Source organism: Mixophyes fleayi, chromosome 6 (genome assembly GCF_038048845.1).
Source record: "Mixophyes fleayi isolate aMixFle1 chromosome 6, aMixFle1.hap1, whole genome shotgun sequence".
Taxonomy (NCBI): Eukaryota; Metazoa; Chordata; class Amphibia; order Anura; family Limnodynastidae; genus Mixophyes; species Mixophyes fleayi.
In genome coordinates, this window is record NC_134407.1 from 17,631,951 (window position 1) to 17,646,203 (window position 14,253).

Here is a 14,253-nt window from a genome sequence, read left to right on the forward strand (position 1 = left end):
GAAGCTGTAGGAGGAGGTTTGCATGCATCTCTGAAGAAGGACATTTTACAAGTCAGCCATTTTGGAGATAATCAAGTTCAGACCTGTGACACACTGGTGCAGATAAGTTACTGGTTATTTTTATCTATCTGTTGTTGTTCAAGTGGGGTTTGGACTATATCTGGCCACAAGGGCTGAAGAGTTAGGGATAGATGGGTGGGCAGGTAAATATGCACCAAGTGTGTGTCTAATCAGCACTTGTGGAACTACAAGTCCCAGGATACAAATTAGAAAGGATTTTACAGTTGTTGCTAGAGGAGGGTCTGCATACTGTGACTGCTGTACCTCACTGCAAGTGATTTAAAGACCTCCAACATCTGCAAACTGGACACATGATGTTTCCATGCCATGCTGCATACATACAGAAGGGCCCCAACTTGCAGTGCACTGCTCTATTTGTGTGGTGTGTTTGAATACTGCTGTGTGTGTTTGGCAGTACATTGTAGGGCTATAAGGGAAAATATATAAATTCACCCTGCAAGATATTCACAGTATCAGGAGCAAGTAAGATATCTGATATATTTTTTCATGTGTATAAAGCTGTGACAGTTAATGGTTATATTGTTATATATTATATTATATTGTATGCTGTTATTGATTTATTGCGAGTTTTTGTGTTAACTTGGTGTGCATAGTAAGAAGTGGTGCGCCACTTTCATCCACACTGTTTTATTACTGTATTGTATTGTTTGCACTATTATTTCAAATTATACCAAAGTATATTTTTCTATAAAATTACAAAGCTGCATTTAGGATTTCCATTTAAATAAATGTGCCTGGCTGGCTTTTGCAGCACACATTTTGTCACAGAGTGTTAATACTGGGCAGGGGGTTTCCCGAATCTCCCCCTGGTGTATCTTTGGAACACCCCCCAGAAGAGAAAGCAGAGATTCGGGTGGAGGCACTGAAAACCAAGTACCAAGGTGAGAAGCATCTGCGTGGTTCAATATATATATATACCCTCACAACGCTTAATACTCAAGGGGGTGTTACAGTGGAGGCACTGCTGAGATACTGAAGACACACTCAGTGAAACCCATCAGCACAGACGTCATGGATAGTATAAGAGAAGAAGTGTTTCTGTGGTGTGAACAACAGACTGTGGCCCCAACTCGATGTTTAGGGATCTATGGTGACTCTCAGGGAGTGACAGATGAGGAAGTCCTGCATGTGCTCCACAGGATTTATGGGGTAGAACATCCTAAAATCCTTGGATGGAAAGGTAGAGATCAGCATAAGACCAGTCTGATCCTCTGTGAGACACAAGCAGAATTGGATAAAGATTTTCTTCCCTCCCTCGTTTCTGGGCCACAAAAACAACAATGGCATATTGTGATACCGTTAAAGCCAAAACAGCTAGTCGCAGCACCTCTTAATGCTGAACTTCCAGATGGAGATATTAACCGACAAGTATTCCCTCAGGCCAGGGAAGAGAATTCTCAGTCACCCTCCAGTACTAGGAAAACTGATGAGGATCAAAGCGAACTGTTCCTCACTGCTGTACAGAAACTGGTAGACCAGTTAGGAAAGTCACAGCATGAAGGGGGCTACAGAAGGCTCCGGCTCTTCTCAGGAATAAAACCAGTCCCTACTGGGGAAGAAACTTACGAGGCATGGAAAGAGATGGCTTCCCAATACCTGGAGGAATGGCATTGCTCCGAACCCTATAAGAGACAGCGGATCGTTGAAAGTCTGCGAGGTCCCGCTGGAGAACTAATCCAAGCTGTACGGAGAAGTGACCCCCAAGCCACTGCACGACACTACTTAGCGACTCTAGATCAGGAATATGGAATGGCAGAGGATGCAACAGATCTGCTCTATCAGCTACGCCACACCTATCAGGAGTCAGGGGAGACATTGTCCAATTATATCTATCGGCTGGACAAGCTGATCCACCTTATTGTGTCAAAGAAAGGAATACCCCTAGCAGAAGTAGACGACAGGCGTATGCAACAGTTGTTACGGGGTGCTCTGTCCCATGACCCAGTAGCGATGAAGATAAGAAATGCTCAACTGGGACAACCATCACCTACTTTTCTTCAGTTGATACAAGATGTTAAACAAGAGGAAGCTATAGTTAAATCCCGAGAGAGGGTGACCAAGAAAGTCAAGGTCGTACAGTCAAAGCCCGAGGCTGACCTTCCCAGCACTGAGTTAATGAAGATTGTGGAGAAACAAGGTGAGCAGATTGCTCAGTTGTTGGAGATGCAGAAGCAGATTCAAGCACAGATGCTGAAATACCACACTACCGAGCAACTGCACCCGAACATCCACCCCCGGCAAGTTCTCGAAGCTAACACTACTCGGAAACAGAACAATTGTTTCACTTGTGGAGAAGTTGGGCATCTCGCTAGACAATGTCCTCAGAGGAAGGGAGGAAGGTGGTCACCCTCACCATCCCACCGGGATAGGAAGCTTTCGGAAAACTGAAAGGGAGGACCAGGAACCCCCACACTGGCCCTCTAAAGAAAGCTGACATTAACACTGTGGGGAACTCTCACCTGGAATGGGGTCTTTTGCCCAAAGGATTGCTGGGACCCTCTCCTCACGTGCCGGCATGTCTAAATGGGAGACCTTGTATGGCCTTGCTAGATAGTGGTTCACAGGTGTCCATTGTGTTCGAGAAGTGGTACCGAGATAATCTATCTGACTTGCCCATAAAGCCATTGTGTGGACTGACCATCTGGGGTCTGAGTGACAAGAATTATCCCTACCTTGGGTACATCACTGTACCTTTGAAGTTCCCACGGGAAGTAGCTGGAATAGAAGAAGAGGTGAACGTGCTTGCACTTGTCTGTCCTGAGGCCGAAGGAGAACCTCGAGATGTCTCAGTGATTATTGGAACTAACTCCCATTTGTTCGAGATACTGGCCAACTGGTGCCAAGAGGTGGGAGGAGCAAGTTATAGTAGAACACTTAAGATTCATCCTATGTGCCTTGCTGCTTATAAGAAGAAAGAGGAAAAAAAATCTCAGAAAGAAACCACATTACAAATAGGAAGTTTTGATCAATGCTTTAATGGTAGTGATGCTAGTCAAGAAGACCGACACTGGCTAGTTATGCAAATGCTACAAAGAGAGGCTGCCTTCTCTTCGGGGGACTGGGATTTAGGTCTAGCGACAGGAGTGGAGCACCACATAAGGCTAACGGACGACAGACCTTTCCGAGAACGGTCAAGACGCCTAGCCCCTGCTGATTTGGATGATATTCGGGAACATTTAAGGGAGATGCTAGAGAATGATGTGATTGAGAGATCTGAGAGTCCCTATGCTTCTCCTATTGTGGTGGCTAGAAAGAAGACGGGAAAAATACGGATGTGCGTGGACTACCGGACATTAAACAAGCGCACGATTCCTGATCAGTACACTGTCCCTAGGATAGACGAAGCCCTTGATTGTCTTCAGGGAAGCAAGTGGTTTTCTGTGCTAGATCTACGCAGCGGGTACTATCAGATATTGATGAGTCAGAAGGATGCTGAGAAAACCGCCTTCATCTGCCCGGTTGGATTCTTTCAGTTCAAAAGATTGCCACAAGGATTATCAGGGGCTCCAGCCACTTTCCAACGATGCATGGATGATGTTGTGGGTGACATGAATTTCAGGGAAGTGCTGGTATACTTGGATGATTTGATAGTATTTGGCCAAACATTGAATGAGCACAACGAAAGACTCCTCAAGGTATTGGATCGCTTAATAAAGAAAGGGTTGAAGTTGTCCCTTGACAAGTGTAGCTTCTGTAAAACCCAGGTCAAGTATGTGGGATATGTTGTGGATCGGGAAGGAATTTCTACAGATTCAGCGAAGATAGAAGCGGTGAAAGAATGGCCTCGACCAACAATACTGAAGGAATTAAGGTCTTTTTTGGGGTTCTGTGGCTATTACAGAAGGTTTGTCCCAAACTACAGTAAACTTGTCAAGCCTCTTACAGATCTAACTCGAGGTTATCCTGCTCCAAGAGGTTCCCATCGGAAAGAGAAACCATTGTTCCGGGTAAATGATGCGTTCGGGGAAAGGTGGAGTGAGGCTTGCGAACAAGCTTTTGAAGGATTGAAAACCTGCCTGATTCAAGCGCCTGTTCTGGCATATGCCGATCCAGAGTTACCATACATTCTGCATGTAGATGCCTCCTTTGAGGGACTTGGGGGAGTGCTATACCAAGTGCAAGAAGGAAGGTTAAGACCAGTCTATTACATCAGTCGAGGTCTCTCACCCAGTGAACGGAACTACCCGGTGCATAAGTTGGAGTTCCTGGCCCTTAAGTGGGCAGTTGTTGACAAACTTCACGACTACTTGTATGGAGTACCATTCGAAGTGCATACAGACAACAATCCCCTCACATATGTGCAGACCACAGCAAAGCTAGATGCAACTGGGCACAGATGGTTGGCGGCGCTGGCCATTTACAATTTCACAATAAAGTACAGGCCTGGGAGAAGAAATGTAGATGCCGATGCTTTGTCAAGATTACCGGGAAGGTTTGTGGAATCTCAGGAAGAAGAATGGATAGAGTTGCCAGCTCCAGAGGTGAAGGGGATGTGTCACGAGGGACGTGTGGTCGTGCCTCCAGTCAAAGAATGCTTAACAGCTCTAGGGGCAACGACAGATGCACTACCAAGACAATATTGCTGGCTGAGTCAAATGGAGCTCAGTGATCTTCAGAAGTTGAGTTCAAGCCAAGTCAAAGAAGATCAGCAGAATGACTCCTCTATAGCAGCAGTTAGGTGGTCTGTTAAACACAGACAAAGAATCCACCCGAGTAGTTTGAAAACGGAGGAAGCTATTTTGCTAAGCAGACAGAGAGAGTCATTGGTGGTGAAGCAGGGGCTACTGTATAGAGAAACCAGCCGCAAAGATGGCAGAGAGAGGAAACAGCTAGTATTGCCAAAGAAGCACCGTCCCATGGTTCTCCGTGCGTTGCATGATAAACACGGCCACCTGGGAATAGAGAAGACCATGAGTTTAATTTCAGATAGATTCTACTGGCCGAAAATGGAGATAGACATTGAGAGTTATTGTAAATCTTGTGGGACATGCATACTTCGAAAATCCCTCCCAGAAAAGGCTGCCCCCTTAAAGAATATATCCAGCAATGGGCCTTTAGAGTTAGTCTGTATTGACTTTCTATCAGTGGAACCGGATGAAAGCAACAAGTGTAACATTCTAGTGGTGACAGATCATTACACCCGTTATGCTCAAGCCTACCAGACAAAAGACCAGAGAGCTGTGACCGTGGCAAAAATCCTATGGGAAAAGTTCTTTGTCCACTATGGACTGCCTGCCCGCATTCATTCAGATCAGGGTCGGGATTTTGAGAGCAAGCTAATAAAAGAACTGTGCGAGGTCTGCGGGATAAAGAAGTCCAGGACTACTCCTTTCCATCCCCAAGGAGATCCGCAGCCGGAGAGATTTAATCGGACCCTTCTCAGCATGATGGGCACTTTGGACACTAAAAAAAAGGCACATTGGAGTAGGCACATCAGCCATTTGGTCCACGCCTACAATTGCACGAAAAACGAGTCCACGGGGTACTCCCCATATTTCTTAATGTTTGGAAGGGAGGCTAGATTACCAATCGATATCTGTTTTGGAATGGACACTGCTGATCCCCAAGAAAAGCCCCATTTGAAATATGTGGAGCAGCTGAAACAAGAACTAAAGGAGGCCTACAGACTAGCGGAAGCAGCTGCATCAAAAGCTGGACAACGAAACAAGGGTCGTTATGATCTACAGGTCAAGGAGCATATTCTGGAGCCAGGTGACAGGGTTTTACTTAGACACTTGGGCCTCCCGGGGAAACACAAGTTAGCCAATCGTTGGCGAAAGGATCCTCATGTTGTGGTTGCAAAATTGCCAGACATCCCAGCCTATCGAATTAGGCCCGAGGGGCTAACAGGCCCTATAAAGACATACCATCGACAACATTTGCTTCCCATCAGAGATGGTGTCCGGTTTTGGGAGGAGCCTGAAACAGATGAGCCAAAAGTGTCCACACCCAGAAGATCACGGCGAATCAGAGAACCGACCACAGAAGAAGATGATGGAGATGATTGGGGGTATGATGCTCCAGGTAAATTGGGAGAAATAGATTGGAGACAAGATATCAGAAGGCTCACTAGGTCTACCGAGGGGGTCGCTGTAAGACCTCCACAAGTAGAAGAAAGGAGAACTATGCCTGCCATTTCAAATGAAAGTGTCAACCCAAGAGTAGCTGGACGGTTGGATTCTCAGTGTTCAGTAGAGGAAGGCTCTAACCAGGAAGTTGACATGGATGGGGACGTCGTTGATCCAGATGGAGGATGCACTGAACGCCCCAACAGGGTGTTGGGGGGAGAGGAAGGGAACCCACCAGTCCAGGGTCGGCCTAAAAGGACCCCTAGAGCCCCAATGATGTTGACTTATGATAGTCTAGGTCATATGACTGAGATTCCTAAGGTGATTCATCCTAGCTGGGTCTATCAGTGGCCATATCTGACTCCCATATCTGTTATGCCAGGGCCTGTTGTGTATGGATGTGAAAGTGTATTTAGACAGGATGTCTTAACCCCTTTAAATTTGCAGGATGTGGGACAAGCCTCATCATTTGTTCATTGTGGACTTGCCCCACAGGGGGAGTGTGTAACCCCTGGGGATGCTGCAGTTGGACTTGAGCACCCAGGGGCTAATAATCACACTTGCATCAGTAAGAAAAGAGATGCATATAGCTATTTACCAGTCAAGGAGAAGGAACCACATCTCCCAGAATGCTGTTATGAAGAGGGGGCGGAGCCTAAGAAGACTGAGAAACCTGAGGGCGGAGAGAGAGAGGGAGAGAGGAGCATCCTGGGAGAGACTGAGCTGTGTGACCAGTTCAGATAGGTGACCCTAGGGAGAAGGGCACTGGATGAGTGATCTGAGCAGAGAGAGCAGTCTGCAGAGATATCAAAGCTGGGTGCAGTTCTGAACAGAACCTGCTGGAAGCCACAGTTTGAAGCTGTAGGAGGAGGTTTGCATGCATCTCTGAAGAAGGACATTTTACAAGTCAGCCATTTTGGAGATAATCAAGTTCAGACCTGTGACACACTGGTGCAGATAAGTTACTGGTTATTTTTATCTATCTGTTGTTGTTCAAGTGGGGTTTGGACTATATCTGGCCACAAGGGCTGAAGAGTTAGGGATAGATGGGTGGGCAGGTAAATATGCACCAAGTGTGTGTCTAATCAGCACTTGTGGAACTACAAGTCCCAGGATACAAATTAGAAAGGATTTTACAGTTGTTGCTAGAGGAGGGTCTGCATACTGTGACTGCTGTACCTCACTGCAAGTGATTTAAAGACCTCCAACATCTGCAAACTGGACACATGATGTTTCCATGCCATGCTGCATACATACAGAAGGGCCCCAACTTGCAGTGCACTGCTCTATTTGTGTGGTGTGTTTGAATACTGCTGTGTGTGTTTGGCAGTACATTGTAGGGCTATAAGGGAAAATATATAAATTCACCCTGCAAGATATTCACAGTATCAGGAGCAAGTAAGATATCTGATATATTTTTTCATGTGTATAAAGCTGTGACAGTTAATGGTTATATTGTTATATATTATATTATATTGTATGCTGTTATTGATTTATTGCGAGTTTTTGTGTTAACTTGGTGTGCATAGTAAGAAGTGGTGCGCCACTTTCATCCACACTGTTTTATTACTGTATTGTATTGTTTGCACTATTATTTCAAATTATACCAAAGTATATTTTTCTATAAAATTACAAAGCTGCATTTAGGATTTCCATTTAAATAAATGTGCCTGGCTGGCTTTTGCAGCACACATTTTGTCACAGAGTGTTAATACTGGGCAGGGGGTTTCCCGAATCTCCCCCTGGTGTATCTTTGGAACACCCCCCAGAAGAGAAAGCAGAGATTCGGGTGGAGGCACTGAAAACCAAGTACCAAGGTGAGAAGCATCTGCGTGGTTCAATATATATATATACCCTCACAACGCTTAATACACAAGGGGGTGTTACATATGTTTTTCACTGGAATGGTTTTGTACTTACAGGGGCAAAACACAATGGCCTGAGTCAGTAAGGAGAGCAAAGCAAAAAAAAATGAGTAACTTTGCACCTTGGCAAAATCATGTTGCATTGGAGGGGGAGCTAAATTTAAAATGTGGGGACAGATTTATAGTTGGGGTAGGGCATGTCCTAGATCAACTTTAAATTTCAGTGTAAAAACAAAGCATCAAGTATTTGTGTGCTACATGAAAAACAGCCAGTATTTAACTTATGTGCAAAATAATAAACTAATCTGCACCCCTTGCATTGTAACATGGTTTTTTCCAGGAGCAAAGTCATTACTTTTTTTTGCCTTACTTTCCTTAATGACTCAGACCCAAGATTTTCAGAGGGGATTTCCACATTTTCAATATGAAAGGATCAAAAAAGTCAGGAGCAGCCATTATTATGAAGGCACATTGGCTACCTGGCTGTCAGGATTTGTCCAGCAATGTCATTTCATACTTACAAAATGTAACTTTAACCTATAAATGCAGGGGCAAACGCAGGATTTGTATAAGCTCGGACCTCTGCTGTCAGCTTGGGGAAGCAGCGGAGGAATCAGGAACCGCACATGATAGTTCCCGACGTCATGATCGTTATTACCCACAGCGTTCAGTTGTGTGAATGCATTAAAGGTCAAAGTGTTATGTACGTCTGCGTTTGTGACATCACAACAGGGATTTCCATGCAGGGTATAAAGGACGTAATAAATATTACATGGGATTCCTGAATCAGACCTCCCACGCAAGTTAATGCTAATAGATCATCACAAAATGGTTTCAATAGTAACTGCTGCATTAGTTCTGTTAGATCCAATTTGCAGTGGATCTGCTAGTTCTGAAAATATAGGACACTGTCATCTAAGGTGACTCCTGAAGGTCATGTTAGAACAATAGATGTCAGTAAAAATATATAACAGCATCTAACTGACAAGCAAACATTTGACTTTTTACTGTCAGTAAATTTACTGACAGCTGGCAACCAGGGAGCAAGAACATTTTTGCACTGGTCAACACAATCCGCCTCGCTAAGTGCGCACCTGACTTTATAATATATTAGAGAAGCAATTCAGCATAAAAATGGTGATATTTATAATTGATACAAAACAAAGCTACAAAATTTAATAAAGAAAAGCTCCACAGTTCTAAAAACTGCAGTGGCCACGTTTATAAATGCTTCACAAACATTCATCCTGGACTAGTGTTTGATTTCTAGTTGCAGACGATAATTAAAAGTATTCTAAAATACTTAGAATAAAAATCCCTACACTCCGACCAGTAATTTTACAGTACACTGTCCTATTGGGATGCACTTTGCAGAGGAATTCAGTCATTCTGTGGTTTATTCTTATAGACTAGATACATTATGCAGTGACCCTTCTATTAGTATTACCTGTTCGTTTATAACCTATGCACTGTTTAGGTCAGTCCTGAAAGAAGATATCTGTCTATTTCTACTCTCAATGTCTTCCACAAACAAACAGTAGATTGTATCACTGAAACAACAATTTAAACATAAACATAACTAAACTTTTTCATTACAAAATGCGCAATTTGTTTCTATATTTAACTGTATATATTCATCTTTCATCAGCGTGTTTTTCATAGCCTGTATAGGTCACAGTTGTATTTCCCGTCTATGGAAATCATGCCGTCAATGGACAAACACTCTCCATAGACAGCAAGCTTTTACAAGCCAGCGCCGCTTTAAATTTTAGCTGTCAACTCGCCGATCTCGCGCGGGATGAAAAAACCGGACTATGATACATTTACCCCCTGAAGTCTATATATAAAAATTACAAATGTGTTTATAACTTTTGATTAATGCTTCATAATCCTGTGCCTGACCTCTAACCTCTGTGATTTGGATCTTTGGTTAATGTGTAAAAGGTACAAATAACCTTGATGTAGTACAAGCCAAGCATCAAGTGGGCCTTTATCAGAAGTAATCTCTCCATCAGAAAGACTATAAGACAATACAACTTTAAAAGTCGGTATAAAATGTCTTTCTGAGATGAAGCTATTCACTGGCTTAACAATTATCAGGCAGATGAACAAAGACCATTATTCCTGTAACAAGTACCGACTTTCCTCTCTCAGATACTCTGTTTTGCTTCCTACTTACAGATAGCTTTTCAAAGCACATTTAATTAACTGTTCGAGCTCTACTTTGTAATTACCTTTCCCCAGGATGGTTAACAGCCCATGTGAAGGTTAAACACAAATTGGGGAGATTTGGTGGGCAAGCTCTGTTATTTCACATCTCATCAGTTTTTTGAGTGTCTTTGATTTAAAGGATTCTGTTCCGCTTCTGTCCTAAACGTCTAAAACAGCTTCAAAAGCAAAATATCACAGAGGCTGTTTGTGATCAGGACGCAACTGGGTAATAGATCTGCTCAGCTAACGATTGGAAATAGTTTAAAGCTGCACGAACACCTAGGGAAACAATTATTTATTAGATTTATTATATAATTTATATTATATAATTTATTTATTATATAATTATTATTGCCCCCTCCCCGGGACCCTAGGAGCTGCTGCATGCACCTGTGTTTCCTAAGGTTCTGTAACATAGAACCGGCAAATTAATTTTGTTAACCACCTTTAAATAGCATTTGAGCGTGGGTGAGTAGGAGGACCAATCACAAGACGCATTCTCTTGACTGCAGCTTGTGATTGGTCTCCCCCACCCCAGAGAAACAGCTCTGGACGGGTGGTACTTTATGAATTTTTTTTCCTAGGAGGCAGTACAGCTTTAAAATGATAACTAGAGATCAAGAAATATAAAAAATAAAACAGAGATCACTTTGCAGTAAATCTGCAACTTGGAACTATATCAAATTAGAGATGTTCGGGCTCGGTTTTCTGAAAACCAAACCTACCCGAACTTAGGGGATCTGAGTAGGCTCGTGAGCCAGCTCGGTACTTTCGCGCGACCTTGGATCTGAATCGAGGCAAAAGTCATTGTTGCGCTGTCGGATCTCGCAGGTTTATGATTCCATAAGTACCTCCCTCCTAAGGAGATCCAGCGCCATTGCTCACACAGAAACAGAGGTAGCGGTGTTCTTGTCACTCTCCAGTCTCCAGTGACATTGCTCAGTGCTATTGGTCACACAGAAACAGGGGCAGCAGTGTTCTCGTCACTCTCCAGTCTCCAGTGATATTGCTCAGTGCCATTGCTCATACAGAAACAGGAGGGGTAGCAGTGTTCTTGTCACTCTCCAGTCTCCAGTGACATTGCTCAGTGCCGTTGCTCAAACAGAAACAGGAGGGGTAGCAGTGTTCTTGTCACTCTCCAGTCTCCAGTGACATTGCTCAGTGCCGTTGCTCAAACAGAAACACGGGTAGCAGTGTTCTTGTCACTCTCCAGTCTCCAGTGTCATTGCTCAGTGCCATTGCTCATACAGAAACAGGAGGGGTAGCAGTGTCACTTTTGTCACTTGACAAAAATTGACTAGAAATGACTGGAAATTAATGTTATTGAGGTTAATAATAATTTAGGAGCAAAAAAAGATCCAAATTATGTGATTTTAGCAAAAAATAGGGATTTAAAAAAAAAAAGAAAAAAAGAAAAGGATCCAAAAGCAATACCAAAACACGGGGTCAGTGAACATCTCTATATCAAATATTAAAATCTTCCCTCATCCTGTTGTGCAAACGCATCAGAACCAATCCGGGAACGTCTCAAGGGAATTAACGGTTCACTGTATTTTCTGACACACAGTAGACATGTTGCATACTTATACATTTACATGAGGCAATGATCAGGTCACTTTCACCAGTTTTATTATAGAATGTATAATGCTGGAAGCCTGACACATACTAGAACCAGAAAACAACGTTCCACTAAGAAAGAAAAAATCTTATTAGAGGTTTCCAAGGAAATCCATATGTTTGTTCCAGGCGTTATCCACGGCAGCCGGATCACATGCATAGAAACTAAATGAAATCCAAGTGTCAACATAAGGGAGCACATCAAGATCGCAGACTGACGTCTCTCAGTTTTGTACAAACAGTGATATATTGTGATTAAAAAGAGATACACAAAGCATGACCACTTGGGAGAACAGACCTCAGGGGTAGCTGGGTAACAGTCAGTCAATTCAGTCACTGTTGAATCATAGAATTTGTCAATATGACAATTTTATTTAGCTCCTCTACGACTGGAGCACAGTCCTGCAGTAACTAATGGAAAGGCCTCTATAGTTACAAGGTCCTAAGGTGGAGATTTAATTCTGCTGTGCAAATTGCCAGCTATTACGGTAGGAATCTCTGCTCATTTTCCTGCACATCTCTATTGCGTGTGAGAAAAAAATGTGCGGAGATTCCTGTAAAATCTCAGACGCAAGGCGTCTCCGTGGACGTTCCGGAAACACCTTGCGCAAAATTGAAAGTCCCCCTAAGTGTTCTAACCTTTGGTAGAAGAATACCCTGCCCTCACGTTAAGATTGCAACATGGACAAACTCTTCCACTATGATTGACAGTTGGCATCTTTTGGCCCCAAAATTTCGATGTTTTGATCCCCAAGCCACTTAGTTATCACTTTGCCTTATGGCAAGGTGCTCCATCATGCTGGAAAAGGCATTGTTCGTCACCAAACTGTTCTTGGATGGTTGGCAGATATTGCTCTTGGAGGATGTTTTGGTACCATTCTTTAATCATGGCTGTGCTTTTAGGCAAAATTTGAGTGAGCCCGCTCCCTTGACTAAGAATCAACCCCACACATGAATGGTCTCAGGATGCTGTACTGTTGGCATGACACAGGACTGATTGTAGCGCTCACCTTTCCTTCTCCGGACAAGCATATTTCCAAAAGCCCCAAACAATCTGAAAGGGGATTCATCAGAAAAAATAACTTTACCCCAGTCCTCAGCAGTCCAATTCCTGTACCTTTTTAAGATATCAGTCTGTCCCTGATGTTTTTCCTGGAGAGAAGTGGCTTCTTGGCTGGCATTCTTGACACCAGACCCTCCTCTAAATGTCTTTGTCTCATTGTGCGTGCAGATGCACTCACACCTGTCTGCTGCCATTCCTGAGCAAGCTCTGCACTGATGGTGCCCAATCCCGCAGCAGAATAAATTTTAGGAGATGGTCCTGGTGCTTGCTGGGTGTTCTTGTGCGCCCTGAAGCCTTCTTCACAACTATTGAACCTATGTCCTTGAACCTCTTGATGATCCGATAAGTGGTTGATTTAAGTGCAATCTTACTAGCAGCAGTATCCTTTGCCTGTGGAGCCCTTTTTGTGCAAAGCAATGATGCCTGCATGAGTTTCCTTGCAGATAACCATGGTTTACAGAGAAAGAAAAATGATTTCAAGCGCCACCCTCCTTTTAAAGCTTCCAGTCTATTATTCTAACTCATTCAGCATGACAGAGTGATCTCCAGCCTTGTCCTTGTCAACACTCTCATCTGTGTGTGTCAAGGTACCTGCTAGAAGACTCCAACCCTGGTATTTTCACATCTATCTAACAAAACTTTAGTGTCAGACCATCGGTATAAGGTGTTTCAATAGTTGTCCCAGATACAAGTAACCTGCTTCCCAGGCTCCCACCTTCAGGTCTTTTCTAGCCTTTTAAACAAAGCAAGCAGACAATGAAGATTCTTTAATAACATTGCTCGAAGATACAAATTTGCACTACAACCAATCAGGCATTTTCTTCCACTGTCTAACTTGCACAAGACAGAAACAAGCTAGATGTTGATTGGTTGTTATGATTTTAGTGCAGGTGCGCACCTTTGTTCGTAACATTTTCTGGTCCTTATGACTTATTACTGCCTTTTGCAGTCAAGTGGAGGCATAGATGTAAAACTGATGAATTAATATTAACACTATACAGTGACTGATCTATTTAAAACAAAATAAAAGTACTTTACATATCTTTCAGCAATTTACTGTGGATGAAAACAGATTAGCATTCTACTCAGTTGTTGCATTAAGGGATCTATGTAATATTTTGGTGAAATATGACATGGAACAAGATATATTGGTGAGATCTGGGATTCTTATATTTGCCAGATTAACTTTTGGAAATGGGATGGAGAATTCTGTAGTGGCGGGGAGCAGTGACTGGTGGAAGTCTACGGGGAGTCCTGTAGGGGGAAGTGGTGCAGAGAGATCTGTCTGGCGGAAGTGGGGTAAGGAGTTCTGTTGGGGAGGACTGTATGGTGGAGGTGGGATAACGTG

The 14,253-nt window shown here is 43.3% G+C and overlaps 2 protein-coding genes across 6 annotated transcripts in view; one reads left to right on the forward strand and one right to left on the reverse strand.

The window, feature by feature from the left end:
• The window catches only part of CRTAC1 (cartilage acidic protein 1), a 534,303-nt gene that overhangs the window by 78,002 nt on the left and 442,048 nt on the right, over positions 1-14,253 (reverse strand). The window lies entirely within an intron of this gene.
• Positions 5,613-8,033, forward strand: LOC142160199 (uncharacterized). Its single transcript, XM_075215144.1, has 2 exons — positions 5,613-7,547; positions 7,837-8,033. Exon 1 carries the CDS (start codon positions 5,628-5,630, stop codon positions 6,891-6,893), a length of 1,266 nt encoding a protein of 421 aa, XP_075071245.1. The 5' UTR covers positions 5,613-5,627; the 3' UTR covers positions 6,894-7,547; positions 7,837-8,033.

What these genes read in the sequence shown, in the direction of transcription:
- LOC142160199 (XM_075215144.1), top strand. Translation starts at nt 5,628, where the DNA reads ATGGACACTGCTGATCCCCAAGAAAAGCCCCATTTGAAATATGTGGAG.